The following is a 23,349-nucleotide window of genomic DNA, read 5'->3' on the forward strand; positions in this document are numbered from 1 at the left end:
CTGTTTCTGGAAACTAAGAAAGGCTTTTTATTTTGCTCTGAGAAAGAAGAGAATCTGGAAGGACAATGCAGGAACCTCTCAGAAACGAGAGGACAATTTATAGCGAGGACAATTAACCAATGGAACAGCTTTGCCTTCAGAAGTTGGAGATGCTTCATTACTGGAGGTTTTTAAGAAAAGACCGGACATCCGCCTAGCTGAACTAGTATAGCTCCTGAACTGGTAACCTCCTGCTTGAGCAGGGGTTGGACTAGAAGACCTCCAAGATCCCTTCAAGCGCTATTCTGATTGAGAGCGGGAATCCAGCCGGCCGGCTTCCACCCGCCTCACGCTGGAAACCAAACGTCAACGTCAGTCTTTAAACCACGCCCTCCAGAAGTGGCGGGGTGTGGTGGTGATGGGGGTGGGGGAAAGGTGTGAGTGGGAGGAGGAAAAAGAACGTTAGAGCCACGTGACGCGGTCAGGCCAATGGAGAGGCGGCCAGCTAGCCCCGCCGTGAAGCAGGCAGGCTAAGAGGACTCTTGGCGGCGGCTACATTCTCCTCCTCCTTTTTCTGCCAGCGCTCCCGGTAGTCGGAGCAGGGGGCGGGGGAAGAGAGAGACGAGTTCCGCGCGGGGTCTGAAGGAGGGAGCCAGCCAGCTAGCTAGCTAGCAAGCAAGGGAGGGAGGCGGGCGGGGAAGGCGAGCCGGCTGGCTGGCTGGCCGGCCAGCCGGAGGAGCAGGAAGAGCTGAAGAGCGAGAAGGAGAAGGGAGGGAAAGAAGGCAGAGGCGACGGGGCCGGCACCGCTGCCACCATCACACCTCCTCCTCCGCTACCGTCCTTTCCGGGAGGCTGCGACTCCTCGGCCTGGCGGGCCCCCAGACATCCAATCGGTCGGCCATGCCGAATAAAAACAAGAAGGAGAAGAGTCAGGTCAGGCCCGAGAGAGGCAGCGTCGGCCGCGGAGTAGTCCCAGGCAGGAGCAGGCCCTTTGGTGGTGGTGGGGAGGAGATATTCTATCTAACTGGTTGGGTGGAGCAGACTGGTGGGGCCTGGAGACTTTGGGGAGGGGGCGCCCGAAGGGAAGGCTACAATGCTGTGTGTGTGTGTGTGTCCCGATTTTATTGGGAATGGGCGAGATTTGAAAAGGTGACACTCCCCTGGAAGGTGTCACTTGGGAATGAGTCCTTCCCACCTGTAGTACTTTATATGGCACTATTCATGTATGCATACACACGCGTATTTCTCGTGTAAACTCTCCCGCCCCATCGCCCCCATTCCAAACTTGGATGAAATGAGGGGGGAGGGAAGCAAGAAAGCCCGAGTTTGTACTCTGCGGGAGAACGAGAGTCTCTTGCCTTTTGGAGAGGAAAAGACTTAGCGCCGCATAAGCTCTAAATCTGGCAGCAAGACTCTTTGCTGCAACAAACTTAACACAGCTGCCCCGTTTTTGCAAGTGTTGTTTTGGGATGGTTTCTGGATGTCCTAAGTGTTCACTGGTGAAAGAGGATGAGCTTGATTTGGAAAGTGACTTAGACTGCATGCTTAGATGGGGGCGACGGAGGAGGTTTCTTGCCACAGACTGGCAAACTGGTGTGGAAAGCACTAACAGGTTGATGTGGGGGAATCAGTCTGTCTATAATAAACTCATTTCAAGGTTCACTTGGTATTTTTCTGTTTCATTTTGACATGTGTTTATGAAAGTGTCATTGAACAAGTGTTAAGATTTAAGGTACTGTTTTCCTACTCGAACAGCGTGCAGGCATCATTCTATCTAGGCAGTGGCGCAATCCTATGCTTGTGTACTTTGGAATAAACTTTATTGCTCAGTGAGTCTCATTAATTCAAGTCTGCATACCAACAGGCTGTGTATGTATTAAAGCTGTACACTTTGTCTTCTAACTGGCAAATAGAGATCTGGTATCTTATTGTTTATTATTGAGTGAAACAGGAAGGTTCTCTTCTTGTTAATTAATCCTACAGTGTTAAATTCTATGGTAGCATCTCCATATATGATCATAAATGCAAATGTTTATCACATGTATTTTATTACTTTTATTAGAGTACTTTATGGTTTGCTACAATTCTACTTGCCCTTATAAATCTCAAGAATAAATATCTAGGGAAATTTGTCTATTGGCTGAGGGCCTAGGTTCTTGTTGGCACTTGCATTCTGAAGTGTTTTAACCACAAGGTATATGAGTACAGCTCATCATTTGGCAAAACTTTTTAAGTCCTATAAATGGAAGCTCCTTGGTAGGATACTTGAACTCATGTGACCTCTCCATATTACAAATTTAATTAGGCCTTACAGAAAACTAATCTACTGCCTTTGCTTTTTTAAAACTATTTCATGTTTTCTGTCAATGAACAGTGGTTTCAAAACTCTACTGCTTGTTTGACAGTAAATGCAGGCCACATATTCTGTTTGATGTAATGCATATTTTTAAAGTTTATTGAATGACTTTCTAACCAAAATTACGTGTGCGCTTGACATTTTCTTATCTCTGTCAATTTTAGGAACCTCCAAAAGTAGGCAAAAGTAGCAAAAGCAGCAAAGATGTACAAGATAATCTGGATATTGAGGTGAGCTTTTAAATACTGGAAAACTATGCTATGTTCTATAAGATTTGAAAGTCCCTTTTTTGTGACATCTCAGTCTGAATTCTCTGAGTAACTTTAAACCCTTCTCGCATTTCCCTAATCTAATATATGGATTCTAGGAATGATTATATTGGCTTACTTAATTGAAAGAATTATTACAATAATATACTATAAGTGTTTTGTAAGTTTCAGAAAAATTACTGTATAAAAGCTACTTTTATTATTGAGGATCTGGAGTCTTACCATATTTCAGTGGAACTGCTAGAGTATAAATTAATCCACCTGTTCATATTCTAAATTGCTTATAAGCTTACAAATTGCAGTGACAAATATTTCTTAATTAAATTAAAATTCTACCAAACAAATCTTTTAATAATCTGATTGATATAAACACTAATACCCTGTTTTAACTAGTCAGTAATTTTCTTACCAGTTTTGTGCTTCTTATATAATGTAGAAACTATTCCTATGACCCTAGGACTTTTCTATTCAGTCATGCATCTTTAAATTGTATAATCTTGAAAATAAAATTTAAAATCTTCACTAATATGCCTTTTATAAGCTCTCTCAAATGTTCAAGGCATATGTTTTTAATATTTTCCTCAGTAATATTTCTGCTCAATATAAATATATGTAAAGTATAGGTTACCTATAACTTGAGTATAGATTTTAGCTTGGAATTTTTATTTGTGCAGAAATACACAAATGTGCTTGTTAATATTAGAGTAATGATGTTATGGAAAGGATCAGGCAGATGAAACATTTAATAGCTTGTCATATTTCATTAAGCCAGGGGTCCTGTTACTAAAAAGCAAACTATAATCATTTTGAAAGTTACCCAATGTCAAGAAATGGTCAGTAATTCTAAAAGTTCCCCCAATTAGATCTAGCACCTTCTTGACTAGAGATGAACCTCCCACATTCTGCTTATAACACCACTGCACAAAGGGTTCTGTCTAATTTTCAATAAAAATTGCAAGCACTTAGCGACTATTAGATAAGAGTTCATTCAGCAGGGAATGACAAATGTTGTGTCAGGAGAACCTAATTCTTCATACTACCAGTCATGCCTTGGTTAGACTAACCTTAGTTGTGCATTTGGGGCCCACCCCTATTCCAAAGCAGTTTTTCTGCTTCAGATTCAAGTGCTATGCATACCTAGTAAGGATGAACACTATGTAAGTTTCTTCTCAGTGTTTTCCTTTGTGAAGCTTTCTTGCATTAAACATCTCTGTGGGTTTGATAATATTTTCCCTGCTGTTCTACAAGTCATATAGAAAAATCTTCTCTGTTGCTGGGGAGAGTAGAACTAAGGAGACAGGAGCATTCACAGGGATCTGGTTGCATGTATATTTGGATTAGCTTCCATAGCTGTTACATGCTATGTACATGGGAATACTAATCGGGAAGCTTGTTGCCCAGTTTGAAATTAACATTCTACGAAAATAGAGAACTTGTATATTCAGATGCAGCTTATCTCTGGATATATATAGAGAGAGACCTTAAGAATCTTTTTCTAAGTAACAGATTTCTAGGATATAGAGTGCAAAAGTTTGACCAGTGGGTGCTGTAAAGAATAATAGGATTAATTGAATATATGCATAGATGTGCTTCTGACAGTAGAACTGAATGGGGTAATGATAGAAGAGCTTCTGCTGGATCCAACAAAGGGGCCATTTACTGTATTACTGTGCAAACCTTGTATGGTCAGAAGCATTTGGGAAGCAGTGGTGTGCAAAATTCAGATACCTGTTTTCCTGAGCTCAAGAAAAGCCATAGCACCTGAAGTTGTCAACAGGTGTAGCAAAGGCACCTGCACTGAATCTCTTGCCAGCTTCATACCTAAATGCCACACATTTCTAACTGGAAACAATATTTTATAGTTGTTCAGTTGTTCACTAGAAGTTATAATTATAGATATGGTAGGATGTAGTATATAAGAATTGTTATTACCATCAGTATCATGAATTTGTTCAGCCTTTTTTTTAAAGCTTGTAATCCAGGGCTCCTCAAAAATTCTAGGGAGGAGTAACAAGCAATTTAGAATTTGCTTTTTTAAACTCATCAATCTCATACAAGCTATCGCTTTCAGTGGGCAACCCTGTAGCACGCTTACATAAGTGCAGTGGAGAACAGGGGCATATGCAGAGGGAGAGCAAAAAAGTAAAAATGATAGCTTCAGTTACAAAAAGGTGGGGCTTTGCTCATTTACTCTTAGGCACAATGTGGTCTTTTTGAACACTCTTCACAGATGTCACTGGTAGAGAGCAGAGTCTTGGGCAAGTTTTCATAGCAGTCAAGTTTGCCTGTGCAAGGCTGGTGCAGACAAAGTTGGATCTTAGTAAAATTCATTCCTGCTGTGCCTGGCCAGACCTGCAGTGGACTTGCACAGGCAAAGCAAGGAGCAAAAACTGGAACAACTTTCTATATATTGTATAATCTGCTGTCGCCGGGGGGGGAGTTGGGGGGTGATTTTGTTATATGTACAGTATTAATTTATTTGATTCTTTTTGTTAGTTTTTATTGTTTTAAATGTGGTTTTATATTCTGTAAGCCGCCTTGAGTCGCCATGGGTGAATAGGAGGCACTATAAATTCAATAAATAAATAAATATGTATCTTGTCTATCCATCTCTAAAAACGAACTCCCCAGTCATAGAAGCTTTATTATTTATTAACCTATCAATCCAGGAGATTATAAATTCTTACAGCATATGCTGGTAAATTATAATGCCTGAAAATGTAAATATATATTGTCTTTCTAAGACACCACATAAGCCTTTGTGTGCAATAGGAGTTAAGTTGTTCCATGCCTCACAATCAGGAGGCTGTGAGTTCGATCCTAGATAGAGGCTAATATTTGGAGTAGACTCTCCTGTTCGAGGAGGGGATTGGACGAGATGACTCCAAGGTCCCTTCCAACTCTTGTTATTCTATGATACTCTGATCCATTTTACCTTGCCTCCAGTGCTGCCATCAACACCTCTCCCCAGTCTCTATTTTATATAAAAAGTTTCCCTTGATTCTGTGTGATTATATGGATACAACTTTTTCTGATTTCCCCATCCAAGTTTAGATCTCTGGGATCTCCTCGGGATGTTCCATTCAGTTACTGACCAGGGCTGACCCTGCTTAGTTTCTTCAGAATCAATCTAAAAGTAACTAGGTGATATGATATGCTGTAATTTTGCCTCTTTAATTTTGTCTAATTTTTGTAAATGCAATTTGAAATCTTTCTATCTGAAAATGTACTAGTATATGTTATTTTTTAAAATGTTAGTGGAAAATGCCAGATTGTAAAGTCTAAAGATTGTCCTCAATTCAAAGGACAGAAAGAACAAATAATAGTAACTTACAAGAATTTTATTTATAAGTACCTATATAAATGATCACTCTATTTCCATTTTCATAATACTTTCTAAAAATATTTGTGCACTAGTGAAAGAAACTTATTTCAGACATCATGCACAGTTATATAAACATTAAAATGTGGGGTTTCTAAGACCAAAACAAAATTAGATTTAATAGCCGAACTTATAACTCAATTTGGGTGGTGAGGCAGGGTTTAGAACTACATATGATGTGGGTGTAATCCTAATAGCAGTAATCTTCACTTGCTCAACAGTATCTAATAAAACAAAATATAAGGCATCATATCTGATTGTTTCTAATACCTAGTCAGCACTAATTAAGTAAAGCTGAATTGGGGTAAACGCACACAATACACTATATATTTTGTCAGACGAGATACAGGACTGCAAGTTTTGGTAGCAGTTGAGCAGCTTCCTCTTTTCCTGGTTTCAGGAAAATTTCTGCATGCTTCATGAAATGAGGATTGCCATCACATTGTTTTTTGCATACCCAGATATCTATAATTCCATCCAAAGAATAATATTTCTTCTTTGACCAGGTATTTTATTGTATGGATATAATTATTTTAACTGCTTGCAAAAGATGTAATAATTTTGGTTTCGAACTTGTCTACCTAATCATGTCCATATGTGAGGATATTATTGTTGGAAAAATGTGTAGGCTTTAAATATTGATTTCCCTCCCACAGAATTGTGGTAATCTTCTTATTTACTTTGTACCCTAAATCCAAATCTTCCTGTTATAATGCATACTGTTTTATTTAGCATGGTAGTCTCTTAAAACTAGTATACTATTTTTGGGGAGATTTGACAAACTGTTAGAAATATAGAATAGTTATCTTTCTTTTTCTTTGCAACTATTACTGGGTCATAAACTTGGATCCCCATATAGTACCATATATTGCCTTGCTTTGGACTCAAATTGGAATCATTCTATCATTTTGGCATTTGTCCACAGGCATTGACTTCAACTGCTCCATTTCTTCTTTGTCTTGTCCAAAGAAAATCTGGTGTTCCTCTGATGTGAATTGACCCATTCCAGGCCTTTTACTTCATTGATTCCCAGAATGCCAATATTCAGTCATGACATTTTTGCTGTGACAGCATCAGGCTTGCTTAGGTTCATATCCTGATATTCCACAGACTAATATGGCAGATCTATCTTTTCTTTTGGCTATGGATATATCAGCAGATGGACATTTTTTTCAGCTAGGCAGCTATCTGGAAATTCCAGCTACTTTCAGATGCCCAATATTAGCTTACACAAAATATAAAAAGTGTTATTGTTTTCTGCATAGCTGAGAAATTGCTTAGGTCTTTTTCTCTGCAATCTTGCTTCTCTTGCGGTAGATTTATTAAGAAGAAGCTAGTAATAAGCAGGAGATTAATTCATACATAATATGTGAATTCCTAATTACTTATGCTAGATTACCTCAAAATATGCCTTTGCAGAATACTTTCACATCCAAACTGCCAAAGATGCCACTGAGATCTTGTGCAGAATGAAAAATATTGAGAGACTTGATATTTGTGAGATATTTAGCATTTACAATAAAGCATTTAATGTTGGGTTCTATGGGTTACATCTGGAGATATCTGTATTATGGCATTTGCAAGCATTAAACCATAAACCTCTGGCTTATAATTGCCATATTATATATACATTAGACAATACCCCATGTATATCCTAAAAATCTAATGTTAAATTCAATATTAAATCACTATTTTTATTTCCTTTTCTAGATAAGCAAAGGAGAGAGAAATGTGTGGTCATGTACTAAGACTTCAATATTAGAATTTCTATTAACATGGATATTAGCATGTCATTATGTCAGGGATATATTATGATAGTGAAATAGTTTTCCTCTAGAGTTTCAGATTGCCTCCTGCAGCATCTAGCAGGGTTTGCAAATTACAGATCTGAATATTTTAACTGTTCATGACTTATGGTTATCTAACCTCTTCTTAAAAGTCTCCAGTGGTAGAGAACCCACAACTTCCATAGAGAGATTGTTCCTCTGTGGTACAAACCTTATTATCAAAAAGGTTTTCCTCACATTTCAACAAATTATCACACTCCCTGAAATTCTACCCCCAAACTGAATAGCAATCTGGGAACAGAACAAAAAACTCTGTTTTTTCTTCTATTTCCATAATATTGTTTTATATGTATAAAGATTCTGTCCTTTCTCTGCACTGTATTCAAAATAATTCAGCAATCCTGCAGTAGAGAAAGAAAAGACTCTTACATTTATATTTGGTCACTTTTTTTTGTTCCTCTGTGGAACAAAACCTTTGACCTTATTATCAAAAAGAGAGTAATTAATATGAGAGTAATTATTAAATTACTTTTTAGCTCCTGCAATCTCTTACTGTTCAAGAGCCGATAGATGTTTATTTTTGAAGAACTTTTATTCATACCATATCCAATTCATTTTGAAATAATATAGTGTATGTTTCATACAGGATGATGTTATTTTTGGTGTTTGTCTAGGCCAGTGGTTCTCAATCTGTGAGTTGCGACCCCTTTGGGGGTCGAACAACCCTTTCACAGGGGTCGCCTAAGACCATCGGAAAACACATATTTTCTATGGTCTTAGAAACCGAGCCATAATTTTATGGTTGGGGGTCACCACAACATGAGGAACTGTATTAAAGGGTCGTGGCATTACGAAGGTTGAAAACCACTGGTCTAGGCTGGTATGACAAACACTCCTTTTTTTCTGGATAGCTTCAGTTAGCTAGTAAATATTTGGAATTGTGAATATTTTTATCATATTTTATATGCCTCTGAACCATCAGCTCTTTTATCCATGATTATAGCATTGCTTTATCCAATTATTTAGTCTCAAATAAGCATATTATTGCACAACAAATTGGTCAGAGTTCATTTTAGTATGATATAAAATCCTAACATATTATTATTTATTTTGTCCTACTCAAACTTAATTAGTAATCAGGTCTTTTTAAATATTGATTATCCAGAAGGGGAAAGAAGGGTTACCTTGTGTCCAGGCTGGAATTTTATATTTTAAATCCATTCTATTAAAACTATGTAATGTTTTCCATTATGAAAGAACTGGTGGGGAGGGATTGAATTTTCTGAAACCAATGTTGTAATCTTTTAATTTGCATTATTTGCTGTGCAGCATAAATCAGTTTTGCCCTTGCTAGATGCAGAATTTAATATTTTTTATAAATAATTTCTCATTTCATCCTCCAAATTATTCAATATTTGGAATCTTCTCCATTAGTTCCTTAAACTTAGTAACTAGCACAACTAAAAAGACAATGAGATCAGGGCCATTTTGGAATCTTCATTTGTGCTAAAATGGAGCTGACTTTTTTTCCTTATTCTTGCTACCAAGTTTTTATAAGTTTTACCCAATTCAAATCCAGATCTGAAATTATGCTCTTGTGTGTTCAGAAATAGAGGGATTATTGTTTCTTCATCCCAGAATGCAAGAAGAAAATTGCAAAACCATCCATGTTATTACAACTTACTATACTTTAACATTTCACAGCAGTAGCAATATCTAGCCATCCTTGGCTGATATCAAGAATATGAAAAGGGGTCAGGTCTGGTCAGCACCTGGGTGAAAGACTACTAGAGCTTTCCAGAATAAGCTATAGATTAAAGTGGGATGTGTGAAAAGAAAATCTGAAATAAGGGAATGGTTAAAACAAAAAGTCTATATTGTTGTTCCTGGAATTCAAGCTTGACTTGATAGGAGATTTTATTTACTGTTTATTCTAAAACACTATGGCTATGTATAATTTCTTGTATCAATCTTAGTATTGTTTTAATAATGTTCACTGTCCAGTGTAGAAGTTTTCCCAAGATTCTCATGATAACCTTCTTTTCAGTTACATTACATATTGGCAGCTAACCATGAAGCATATTTGAAATATATACAGTACTATGTTAAAGGATGCTAAATAATGGTAGAGTTTTTGTGAGCATTAAGTGTTTATGTGTGTCATGATTGCATATGAGATTTTTAAAAAGCGAGCAGGTCTTGCGCGTGCTATTTTGGAAACCTTTGTGATACTATAGGAAGCTATAATACAAGGAAAAAGGTGAAAAGCTGCTTTTTTAGCTTTTTGAGTGTTTGATGGTACATTTATAGGAGTATGAATGATGAAAACAAATTATCAAGAATATTTGACTAGGATGACTTCAAATTCATCATTATCATATTTGCTTTGGTATATTTACATTTTTGTATCCATAGTTGTGAGTTTAGTTTAGTTATAGAAATTAATATTTTAAAGAATTAAACTGTCAGTACCTGTAGTTTATTTCTTATAAATAAACGCAGACACCTTCAGTCTTTAAATTAGAATTTAAGTAGTGAGAAACTTAAGTATCTCTAAGTATTTTATCACTACTTAAATTTAAGTTATAAACCTATGCCAAACACCTTTCCTCAAATGGCTGGAGATTAGGAAAGAGGAAATACTGTAGTTTGGGGAATAAGTAATTTTTCTCAGCAATTTCCTCAAGGTATTCCTTTCTTGAGCACATATAAAAAATCAACTTTGAAGAAGTAATATTATTTCAGTACTTCCTTTGTTCTATAGTTTGCAATAATATTGCTTATAACGGAAAAAATCCTATTTTTGAGTATCAAATTCCTTGTTTACACAACAATTATAAATAATTGTCTATGTAGGTAATTATATATGCCAAAATTTAACATATTGTAAATCTAGTTTCTTCCATTGGAGGTTATTAAGTTTTTATATTCAGAGGGCTATCTAGGTTTACTGTGAAAATAAAGTCATAGTTTTGACAGACGTACACTAATGCAGGGATTCCAATCCTCTTTAAATCACTGGTGCTTTTGATAATGTGTTCTCGGCACTCTCCCCAAAATTTCATCTTGGAAGACATGGCCAGTCACAAAATAGGTCGATGTGATTTAAAGAAAATATTTTTTTTTAAAAAAATTAAAAGGCAGAGATGAAATCTGAATAATAAAACAGAAACGTATGGCTTGGGATCTGCATAATGTTATAGCCAAATGCATTTTGTTCAAGGCTTAAAGATAGTATTAGGAATAAAGATGATTCTAGAGATGGTTAGCAGCAAGAGAGGGATCTATCAGCACAAATTTCAGCACTTATTAATGAGAAAGTAATATCTATAGGAAGAAAAATTGTACAATTTAAATAGCACATTGAAAGGCTTCTCCAAAGGTTTACACTTTTAAAATGCATTTTTCAAAGGAACCCTTGAAGACAAGAGCCTTCATTTTTGTAAGGGGTAGGGAAGGAATGTCTTGTAATTTCATCCAATTTTCTCCTTTGGTGGTAGACCATGAATCACATCTTGTGATATTTTACAACATCTGTAAGGTTGTCCCAGGGAAGTATCGCAAATCAATGGCAATGATTTCTCCCAGTGTAGTTCAGCTCTTGACTATTATACGAATACATATTTCATTCAAAAAAGAAAGGTACATATATGTACTTTCAGTTGTATATACAGTACATAGGTAACTGTAACCATTCCCATATTAGAAATAAAGGCTTGGACATGACTATTACCATGAATTTCAAGATAGCTAAAAAGGATATTATTCTTTCTGGAAATGGGAACATATGTGTTATTGACTTAAGACTGACAGAGGTGGATTTTGGCGGTTTCTGCATTGACTTCACCCCCGAGCCTTTTCAAAGCATCTCAACTAAGTGCCCATGATCCCCAGCAAGAAGAGTTTGGGATAACGGGATAAAGTTAGGGCATGCTTGGAAAGTACCCTAGAGCAAAGGCCTGCTTGACATTCTTATTGGACCTATAAGAAAAAGGAGCTTTTTCTGTTTATGTTTGAATGTACTTTGTTAACAAATGCAGTTTTTATATGTACGCATCGTATCTTGTGCTGACTTGGCCCGCCTGTCAAATTTTAAAAGTCAATGAGGCCCCGAGCCAAAAAAAAGTTTGCCCACCCCTGACTTAATGCTAAAAGATCTGTAGCTCAGGCTTAAACTCTGGGGTCCTTGGTGTTCTTTGTCCTTGGTGGCTTTCTTACAGATGTTTTGTTACCAACTAGGTAATATTGCTACTGATGAAGTTACCTAGTTTGGTATGAAACATCTGCAAGAAAACCATCAAGCTCAGAACACCAAGAACACCACAGCCATAAGGTTTACTTCTAAACAAAAAGCTTCAGAAAGTGGAATCTTGTTGGAATCTTGCATGAGCAGCAAATCAAGTTCTTGTAGTTTTCGTGCAGCCATAACTTTTGCCTTCCTCTAAAATTATAGCTTTTTTTGAAACTCATTGAACCAGATACTACACATATTAAACACTTCCAATAACTTTAGTAACTTTGTCTGTTTTTTAAAAATCAAATAAAAAAGAAAAAGAAATCAAAATATATTAAAAGCAGTTTGCAGACATTTAATCTCCAAAGTAGTGTGATGGTTTATTTTGTAATCCTGAATTGCAAATAGAGAAAACTTAAAGAAAACCAAACATAGGATCATTATAAAAAATACTTCTTTTCTAAAGAAAAATGAACAATGAACATCACCACCTTTCTTAAGAACCTTTATATCATGGAGTTTGATAATAATATGGCATTTGTTCATTTACATTAAAGCTTCCTCACTCTACTTCCTATCACTGTGTACCATTTCCTTTTAGGCTTAGGCACAAAAGCCAGCTGGGTGATCTTGGGCCAGTCTCTCTCTCACTTCTAGGAAGATGGCAATGGCAAACCACTTCTGAAAAACATTGTTAACAACATTAAGTGAACTTTGCATCAATAAAATCTGTTGCTGCCTAATTAACATCCTTTTTAAGAAGTCTCATGATGTTTTGCTTTTTAAAAACAGGTCTCATGCAAAAAATCGAATACTGTATCATCTGCAACACAGTTATCTAAAATCAAAGTAACCTCTACACAAGCTGCAGCAAAGAAAGAAAAACGGCAGAGTTCTTCAAAATTTAGTATTACAAGTAATAGAGAACTCCAAAAACTGCCAGCTTTAAAAGGTATTTGCATTTTTTTTCACATAAATCAAAATGCAGGTGGGGATCACAAAATCAAGCCTGTGAGATACTAATTTATTGTGGATTACTTTTTCCTTAGTTGTCTTTTTTTTCTTAATTGTGTTATATTTATATGTTTATTTTTATTACTTCACTAATGTTTTTTACTTGTTCATAACCAAGCATCACTTTGGCATAAGGGGCAGACATAAAAATTGAAACATTGAATGATGTTGGTTGTAAAATGCTCTTCCATGAAGTGGCCAGATTTTTAAACATAGGACTAGCAGCAAATAAACAGAATATAATACTTGACTAGAAACAGCATAGGATCTAATGGTGTTATATCCTATTTTATAATTAACAATTTTTAGAAAGGCTTGATGTGTACATGCTTAGAGATTTGTCACTTGCAATTTCATGTACAGAATTATGCTTTTTGAATCTCTTTACTTTGCTGACATAGTATATTTGAAATACACAGATGCCATTATTAGGATTAAAAAGCTTTTATATAATGGGCTGATAATCATGGGATCCTTCCAAACCATGAGAAAAAGAGAAATAAGATCTAGTGGAGGTATTTTGTGTCGTTTGGAGGTATTTTGTGCCGTTTGTAGGCATTAATTTCTACAATATGCCAAAGTAAAAAGCAAACATTTGATAATGAATTATAGTAATTGCTTGATTTCTAAATTATTAATAAAATCTGGATTTCTTTATTTTTTCATATTAAATACTTGTAATGTGATCTTATCTTGAATGAACCTAAAGTGCTGGTATATACTTGCTTTGTGAGGTACCTTCTGTATACCAGTACTATACATTGCAAGTTCTTTCTTTGACAAGACAGTTCCATCCTAAGTTACACAAAACTTTCTTCAAGTGAACTTTTGCTCACACAACAGGAATTACCCTACTTGCTTTTCCCTACATCATATGTTCATGACAGCTTTTGTGATTTTGAAAGTGGACATCATCATTTTACTGATATAATGACTGAACTGTTGTGCTGTTTCAGTGTGCTGTCTGATGGGTATTTCTTTCTAAAATATATTTGCCCTTGTCATATTTGCTCAGTAAAAATAATCATGGTTTCTGGGCATGATTGTTGATTTCCGTTAAAAAAAAGCTTTGATCAGAAAATAAAAATAGGAGGAGGAAGCCATGAAGTACACACAACCTCATAGGAACAGTGAGGTAATCACAATGTATTACTATTCCACAATATGTTTTCTTTCTACAAGTTTAATGCTTTCTACAAGTTTAATGCTTTCAAATTTTGTGCTTGTTCAATTAAAATAAAAATAGGTTTGATTTCTCTCCTGAGGCTGTAATTAATATTACCTTATGGGATAATATTGATCCGTTGAACCTAAAAACAGTTTTCATTTCTTTGTGCTTAAATAATGTTTGATGAGTAGTACATATGGCCTTCAGTTTTAATGATAAAACATGAATATCTCAGATAGCTTACCTGAAAGAGATAGAGAATAGTGAATAACGAAGGAAGAAAATGTGTGGAAAATAACTTCATAAAATATCTTTATAAATATTTCTTGTTTCTTTTGCAAAAATCGTGGATCTGGATTACCATTAACCTTCTCAGCTTTTGGAAAATGGATGCAGATATGTAATTTGCCCAAAGTTACACCATCTTGGCAATGTTAAGTCTTAAATGCTGGCCATTGGACTGTATGTATTAGGATTTTATAGAATTTATTACATGATAAATGCAATGTCCAACATTTATTTCAAAACCTGATGTTACAGTCATCTAACTTCTCTGCAATCCAGTTGTAAAAACAAAACATTCATATTTAAATTAAATGAACTGGAGCAACTTTCTTCAAGTTGCTAGTATTTTAGACAATCCAAAAATGTACTGTACATTTTTTTTCATACAGTCTGATGAAATTGCTGCTACTTAACAACAATTTTGCATGTTAAATACCGTATTTGCCGGCGTATAAGACGACTGGGCGTATAAGACGACCCCCCAACATTTCCACTCAAAATATAGAGTTTGTTATATACTCGCCGTATAAGACTACCCCCTCTTCCACACACCTTCCACTTTTGCACTTTTTTTTTTTTTGACGCACTTTTCTGCTTTGGACAATTTTGAAATGAGCTAATCCAATTTTGAACCAAGAATATGCAAATAGCTATGGAGTTTAGAAATGAGTTTTAAAAATATTTTTCATTGCTTACCATTAAGCGTAAAATATGTTGTAAATAAAATGAGAACACAGGAAACGTTCTCTTCTCAATACAGCTGATCTCTCTCTCTCTCTCTCTCTCACACACACACACACACACACACACCAAAAACCCGGACACTGAAAAGGCTGCCAAGGAACAGTATATTCAATGCCTTCTCTTTAATCAAGAAACAAGGAATTCCTTAGAATCTTTTTTTTTCCCCAAGTGGCCCTCTTTAAAAAAAAAAATGGAGGTAACACTTTCATTCAAAAAGTCTTCCAGTATCTGGAGTCGCTCAGACATATTGAAGTGAGGCAGGAGAGTAAGTGAAATTTGAAATGATCCAGCTACCGTTTTCTTCCCCTCCCGCCCGAAGGGCATTATCTCCACGTCAAAACTAACGAGGGGAGGCAAAGAAGCCAAACACGCTAAAAGGATCTCTTTATTTTCCTACACAAGGTCACACCTACTTTTCCGCATTCAAAGGACAACCTCTCCTCACCACCACACACACACACACCCCAATACCCGCAAACAATGTTCTGGGCATTAATCACCATTGCTACATTAACCTGGTAAATTTATACCCTGCCTCCCCAGTGTTGCTTTGACGGCAGGATTTCAAACAGCGGGCGCTCGCTCGCTCTCTTCTCCGCTCTCCCACCGTTCGCACATGTTGGAAGCACCGTAAAACCTGATAACCCACCCGGGGGCTCCCCCATCCTTAACCTACAGCCGCCCGCATGCAAAACCTGCGTGCAAAAAGAAAAAAAGAAAAAGAAAAGTACGCCGCACGTGAGGATCTTCGAATCCTCTCCTCCCCACATCGCTAAGGAAGGAAGAGGGGGAAAGGTTGCGCAGCGCGTGGCGAGTGACACCCGCCACACACACACACACACACACACACACCGCTCCCCCCCCCAGCCTCCCTCCCGGCTGCAACTCAAGCTCGAAGTGGGAGTCGGAGTCCTCCCGGCGTATAAGACGACCCCCCCACTTGGAGGCATGTTTTTCAGGGCAAAAAAGTCGTCTTATACGCCGGCAAATACGGTAATTGACATATATACATTATAAACCCTTATTAAATCAATTTTAATGTTTAATTATTAGTGAGTGTTTGAGGACTGATTTTACCTTAAAAATAAAGGTAATCACCTGGCTCTAAAATGTGTGTTATATACCCTTCAAAGTCCAGCTCACTTTTTTTTCAATTCAGGACTTGAAAAATGGATGGACCTTTCATAGAGGTCAATTTTAAGGTAGGCGGCCATTAAATTGTGCCTCATGGACATGAGCCCATATGTTGATTTTAGCTCTGTATTTTAGCCTTTTTAAGTATAGGCTAACAACAGTGTTGAGCTGAGTTATCTGGTGTGTTTTGATTAGAATGGCTGCATGTGACATGCAAATGATTGATAGCCTATTTAATTCATTTTTATTAGAAAGCCCAAATTGCATGTGCATCAACTCTCTTTTTAATCTGGATGAAAAAAATTATTGGGAAATGATAGAGACAAAATGGATATTCACTTTCTAATTTTTTATAAAATGTTCAGTGTACATGATACTGAGATGCTGAGTTTCCTTTATTTCTATGTTCCTTCATAGAATTTTGTTATTGCTCAGTTAAATGCTGTTATCTGGAAGAATATATCAAACTTGAACCACATTCCCAAAATCTTCTAATTTAAGAATTAACATTCATATATATATGTGTGTGTGTGTGTACATATACATACACACACACACACACACACACATTATAGATAGATAGATAGATAGATAGATAGATAGATAGATAGATAGATAGATAGATAGATAGATAGTAAGTATTCAGCTTTGCTCGGGTATTTTCCCACGTCATTGTAGTGCTTTTAAAGTTGTAGCAACGTTTCAGCAGAATCTCATCTGCCATCATCAGGCTTCTGTATAGTGTTTGTCTGTGAGTCAGTCTTTCACAGCCGTTTCTGTTTTAAATTTGGTGCTAGCCTACTGCTGTGCCAGAATGGTTTTTTCTTCATCCTGATTGGTTGGGAGTCTTGGTCTGTGTTTATTGGTCTTGGAGTTTCCTGTGTTCTGCTTGATTGGTGTTTCTAATATCTTCTGTCTGATTGGCTGGAAAGTCTGACTCACAAATGAACACTATACAGAAGCCAGATGATGGCAGATGAGATTCTGCCGAAACGTTGCTACAACTTTAAAAGCACAACTATAATGACGTGGGAAAATACCCGAACAAAGTTAAATACCATACATATAAATACCCGTGAAAACTTAAGAAAACAAATATATATATGTGTGTGTGTGTGTGTGTGTATGTATGTATATGTATATGTATATAAGGTGTATATTTTGGGTTCTGTGTGGCTTTTGAGACTACTAATACATTGACAATACTAGCTTTGCTTGGTTATGTTTTTAAACTGAACTGTTTTTAAGAGACAATGGTATTTTATTTCACTTTAGAACATTGATAAACGATGAAGTTTAATTAGCAATGTAGCATACTTGGGAAGATAACTCATATTTACTATAAATGGTTTATTAGAAAATAAACTGAAATATAAGGGATATTATTTTAAGTTGCTGTCCATTTTCAAGAAGCCTAAGCATAGTTTAATTTTTGACCATTGAAAGGCAGATAATGGCTGGATTTTTATATCATGCTAAGCTGTAATAGTTCTAAGGCTCAGCATAATATGGTTTCCAGGGGTGGGATTCTACCAGTTCTATCCGGTTCTATAGAACCCCTTGTTAACTTTCTAAGCAGTTTGGAGAACTGATAGTTAGAAACAATCTCCTTTTGTTTTTTTCCACCCTTTTTACATTCTTGCCAGAACGCTTAGACTTCCTGTCTCCGGAGCTTGTGAGGCTTGGCTTTCTTAAAGGGGAAGGGTTGTTTTAAGATTTTTACACTGCTGTTGGGAAGAAATACTTCCCTGGACAATCAGCACTTTGAAGAAATAATTGAATAATGAAGCAAAGCTTTTAGTGACAGGGAACCAAGATGTGTGACGTTCAGCAAGGCTTCTTGGCTAGTTAGAAAGATTGACATTCTAACGTGAGTTTACATATCCTTTCTGAGTTTTGGTCTAAAACTTGTTTTTGGTGAAGGTTAATTCTGTGCTTGGTGATGTTTAATCCTGTGTTTATTGATGGTATAATTTTCCTTATTCAGCTTCAACAAGCAACAGCTACTGTTGTGATTTAATTATTTGTATTGTGTTTGAATTTTTTCCTGCCTCATGGTTTCTTTTTCTATCTGGGGAGGGGGTCTTCCTTCACTGCTTTTTAGTACTATCTGGCACTGTCCTTTTGGGGTATACTTCCAAGAGGCAGGATGCAAGCTTGGCACTGATTTTTTTTACTGCCTTTCTGGGGGGCATGTGACCTTTCCTTAAATCTGGATGATTTCCTTAGGATATCTTGTGAGGTGAGTGAGGCCAGCTGGTATCTTTAAGTGGTACAAATGGATCTAAGGATTGCTTTTCCTGGGTGTGCTTTTTCTGGAGAGCTTAAATGACCTCTCTGCTAAAGGGTTTCACCTTATGAGCAAGAGATGGCTGCTTGATAGTTATCATTACATTTTAACTATTTTCATTCCTCAAGGTGCTCTAGCACCTTGCCTGATTTGTAACTCTGGCTTTCTATCCCATCCTAAGCATCCAATGTGCCAGCCCCATGCTAGTGAATTCCTTTTGATGTGTATGCTTACTCTCTTGTAACCTCCTCCTTTACCCATCTTTTAATTTCCTTCTTTGCTAATTATCCCATTGCTGGAATGAGCATTGCAAATGACAGGGGATGGAGGGAAAGATTTTACCTGCCTTCCTTGTAAGTTGAGTTCTGGAAACTTTCCCTGCTATTTGGGCTCATCTGACTGTTTGGGGTTATATCCTTCTGACGCTATAAGTATATTCAGGAATGATTTGTCAAGATTTACTACCTTCTGGCATCTCCCTTAGTGTTCTTTGGTATCTATCCTGCAAATTTTAAACTGTCAATACACAAATTAATGGCATATTTTTAAACTGCTATTACTTTCGCTTGCTTATTTACTCCATACCAAGGGAAGGAGAGACACCCCCCCCCCCCCGTTTCCTTCATCTGAAGGCAATAGCAAAAAGGAAAAGAAAGGTGAAGTAAAATTGTAAACAGTGGCAGTCACGTGATTTCCACTTAGAAACCACTTTGTTTGCCAGAGCCAATTGTAATTGCTGAAGGACAATTCATACAGTCTGATTTGTACATTTTGAAAATGATTTTGAAAACTGCTTCAGAACTCAAGTGAATGCAGTATTTCTCTGCTGTTTACAGATAGTCATGCAAGCCGTTAGACGCTTGCGCTCCATACAATGAAGCAAAATGTTGTGTAAAACCATGTAATCTAGAGGTTAGATAGGTAAACAAAATATTACCTCAGGCTAATAACATTGAGAGCAGCTTTCCAGTAATATTTATAGCAATCTTATTTTCTCAATCATATGCATGCTGTCTTATCTATCTGCCCATATTCATGAAAAGAGAGCCCATTTGTACATAAATTATTTTCTTTCTCCCTCTTTTTAAATTCTGTCTCCTGAGCTTTACATTATTGAAGAATTTTTTTTTTTAAATTCAATTAACGAATTGAATATTAGTTTCTTTTAAATGCTTGATTGTACTAAGTCAACTATAAAATCAATTGCTCTGTAATAGATAAGCAGAAGACCAACATCAGAAGGGCAAATATGATAAAGAAACAGAATAATTTTTCTCCATGTCCAGAAAAAAAATCAGGTAAAGGTTCCTGAAAAAAAAAAGACAAAAGCAAGCAACATTTGTGTGCTTCCCATGCCATAATTGTTTTTTTAAGAAGTATGAATAAATTCAGTGTAACTGTTGGTTTCAGACTTTTCAAAGAAATTTACATATGTATGTGTATTTTGGGGATGGCAGAAAAAATAATTTTTTTCTGTACAATGTTATAAATTTTTTTGTAAAGCCCTAAAAGTATAGGAGTAACATTTGTATGTTTGATGTAAATGTGTTCATTAGAGAGAGGAAAGAGAAGTGTTTAATATTTATGTCAAATGCAACTAAAGTAGTTCATATTAATCTTCTGAATGTATGAAAAAAATTAATTCTTTATATACTTAAATAAATACATTTATCATGTTATGCTGCTATATTCTGCCTTTTTTGCTTGTATTTTCAAAGAGTGGTTTAGATTTCCATTTACTAATGATGAATAGAAGTATGAGCAAGCTGACAATATACACGCTGAATGCACAGTGACAGTCACACAGAGAGCTCTTTTCATTTGCGGCTTTCTAGAGTCATTTTAAGTTGATGTAGATAGCCAATCAGCTTTCTCATCTCTGCTGACATCACTAACTAGCCAGTTCCCTCCAGCTGCAGAGAGCTTCGGTTTCTTTTCTTTTTTTTTTAAACTAAAATGGAGGCTGGTTTCTTGCCTTAAGGAGTACATGGCTTTCTCTGCTGAAGCCTAAATGTTGACAGGCAATAAAACTGGCAACAGAATGGTGGTAGAAGCAGCCAATTCAAATGGGCCGTTCCAGCCTGTGGCCCTTTTACATATTCGAGGTGAGTTATTTGTGTTTGAATGAATTGTAACCTTCTGTGACTAGCTATTGTGATTCTCGGGTAAGGAAAGCAGGAAGTCTTTTGTGAAAGAATCCATTTTTGTTTTGATGCAAATTTATTAAAGTTGAAAAATCAGACAGCAGGTTTATACTTTATTTTTAAACGATAGAACAATTGGGTGGGCTGCTTGCAATGTTAAACAGGTTTTACTGCTTTTGACCCTAGTGCTCCCCTCCCCTCTTTTAAGCTATGCTGATGTCAAAGGATGTGAAGTCACTATCCCAGAAAACTGTTTGTGAGGAGTGGATGAAAGAGAAGCCAGGACTCTTTAAGTTACATTACAGATTTTCCAGAAAATTGCAGTTCTTTAGGACACAATTAAGTCATAACATACATATTAAAAATGATTTTAGTTCGTATAATGACACTTTCTTTATAACCAGCAGTAGAGCTTGTCAAAGTACTGTAAGACACTTTCCATTACATTATCAAAGATATGTAAAACACACCCAAAGAAACCTGTTATTTGTGCAATTTGTCATTGATAGTGATTTTGAATTCTTGTCTATTATGCTGATTATTAAAAGATGAGGATACATATTGCTATTTTGGAATCTTAGCTACAGAATGCTGCATGTGGCAGAGAGTTACTAAATTTTCTTGGAATTATTTCCCATTTATTCTATTTAAAATACTTCCAAGATTGGTGGTAGCTTTTGAAGATATGAGGCATTGTAATAGTAGTTCTCTGTTATTAATGTATACATTTACAGCATTGTTTATAGATTATACTTTCAATTAATTAGAAAAACGTAATTCTGTTCTCTTTTTGTTCCTTATATTTTTGATGTATTCTGAAAAGGGAAGCTTTTAAAATGCTGGATATAAGATTTATACTGTGGAATTTTAAGAAGTAAATTTACAATTTGAGTTCTGGATATTTTGATTCTATATTAAATTTTGTATACCCATAATATGGAATGCAAAAGGCAGTAATATTTCTGATACTCTGATCTTCAGATTTTAGTTTTTATAATTCATTTTCATGGAAGGATATATGTTTATATGTGATACTGCTGAAGAAAAGTAGTTATTTATGATTACTTATTAATGGCTAATTACAAATTTTAATGTGGTATTTTTAAAACCTTTGATGTAGGATTTTTATTTGAAAATCTGCTACACAGTGTAAAACATTTTTCTAGAAGATAAAGTGTATGGTTGTGCCCCTTCCCTAATAAGTTTCAAATACTTAATTTGAATTTCTTTCATATTCACTTAATTCTGTCCACCAAAATATGTGCTATATTGTAATATGACTCTACAATTATAGTTAGCTTACTAAATAATTTTCAACATGTAGAATAATTGCTGCTGCACAAGTAGACCCACCCTCTTCTACTTACAGCACGGAGGTATGACCTCAGATTCTACTCTCTAGTGAGTTTGGGGAGATGAGATGGCTACATAACAGTCAGAGGGAGCATGGACACTGCTTGCAGCAAATGGATACAATTGGATTTCATCCACAGGTTGAAGTTAGCTGAACTAACCAAAATGCCGATATGAGATTAAAAAGATGATCAAATTGTTGTCCAGGGAAAACGCTTCATTTTTATTACCCAAGAATATACAACTGCAGAGAAATTACTTTCTTTAAAACAAATAAGCTAAAAAATTAGGTATTAGAAATATGGTTTATTGACTCAAAAACCCTTTATTGTTTCCTGTTTTTACCTGGTATATCTTACCATGTATTATGTAAATAAAATGTTTAACATAGAAAAGATCTTGTTACAAGCTTGTCACTTGTCACTAACAATTTTGTTCTATAGTAACAGAATGGTTAACAGACAGATAAAAACATATTATAAAATAAGGAATCTTGTAGAATTTTGTGGATTGCTTTAAATGGGTGCCTTGCAATAGTACATTTTAGGCGGGGATGGGATCCGACCGGTATAACTACCAGTTCTGTTGCTCTGCGTCGCATGTGTGTGCGCAATTTACGATCTGAGCTGCCCGGACAGCTGAGCAGCGCTGCGTGCAAGTGCGCAGCGGTTGAAAAAGTGCTTTTTTCCTGCTTTTTCAACAGCAGCTGTGTTGCGCAAAGCAACGTAGGAAATAAAGGTCGGGTAAGAGCTAGGACCAGCGGGCGGGCCACAATAGCAGCAGACATAGAACTGGTTCTATGTGTGCTCTCTGTTTGCTGCTTTTCATAACAACCAGTTCTACAGAAGTGGACAGAACCAGTAGAATCCCACCCCTGATTTTTGGATTGGTAACTTTAGAAGCAAACCCTGTATCTGCTTTGGATCTATTCTAGATAGATCCAATCCTCATGTAGATTTTTAGTGTGTGTACAGGGATAGAGGGAGAAAACAAAATAGTTGAAAATGCTGTTCTTTTAGGAGATAAACATCACTGGTACATTTTATATGATTTCTCTGATGTTGTTTCTGCTATATTATGATAATATCTACTGTTAATTAAGATTAATAGGATTTAATATATTAGGAGGACACTTGGGTTATAGCTGTGTAAATAGGCATAGTTTAGAGAGCTATCAAGCCACTATAGTTATTGCTTGAAAGAAGGAGGA

The 23,349-nt window shown here is 36.1% G+C and overlaps 1 protein-coding gene across 8 annotated transcripts in view; it reads left to right on the forward strand.

The window, feature by feature from the left end:
- The first annotated feature begins 470 nt into the window (after positions 1 to 470).
- Positions 471 to 23,349, forward strand: part of PPP2R5C (protein phosphatase 2 regulatory subunit B'gamma) — a 64,752-nt gene continuing 41,873 nt past the window's right edge. For 3 of the 8 annotated variants that reach the window (XM_026680207.2, XM_026680209.2, XM_087952190.1), the window contains exon 1: positions 20,574 to 20,747. In XM_026680207.2, coding sequence (XP_026535992.1) covers positions 20,654 to 20,747 — 94 coding nt within the window. In that variant the 5' untranslated portion in view covers positions 20,574 to 20,653. Of the gene's footprint in view, positions 913 to 2,499; positions 2,566 to 12,799; positions 12,960 to 20,573; positions 20,748 to 23,349 lie in introns of those variants that run through there. The other 5 variants (XM_026680204.2, XM_026680206.2, XM_087952189.1 and 2 more) reach the window with 5 other exon arrangements.

Source organism: Notechis scutatus, chromosome 1, assembly GCF_049901735.1.
Source record: "Notechis scutatus isolate UNSWTSFEM ecotype Mainland chromosome 1, rNotScu1.2, whole genome shotgun sequence".
In the NCBI taxonomy this organism is placed as follows: domain Eukaryota; kingdom Metazoa; phylum Chordata; class Lepidosauria; order Squamata; family Elapidae; genus Notechis; species Notechis scutatus.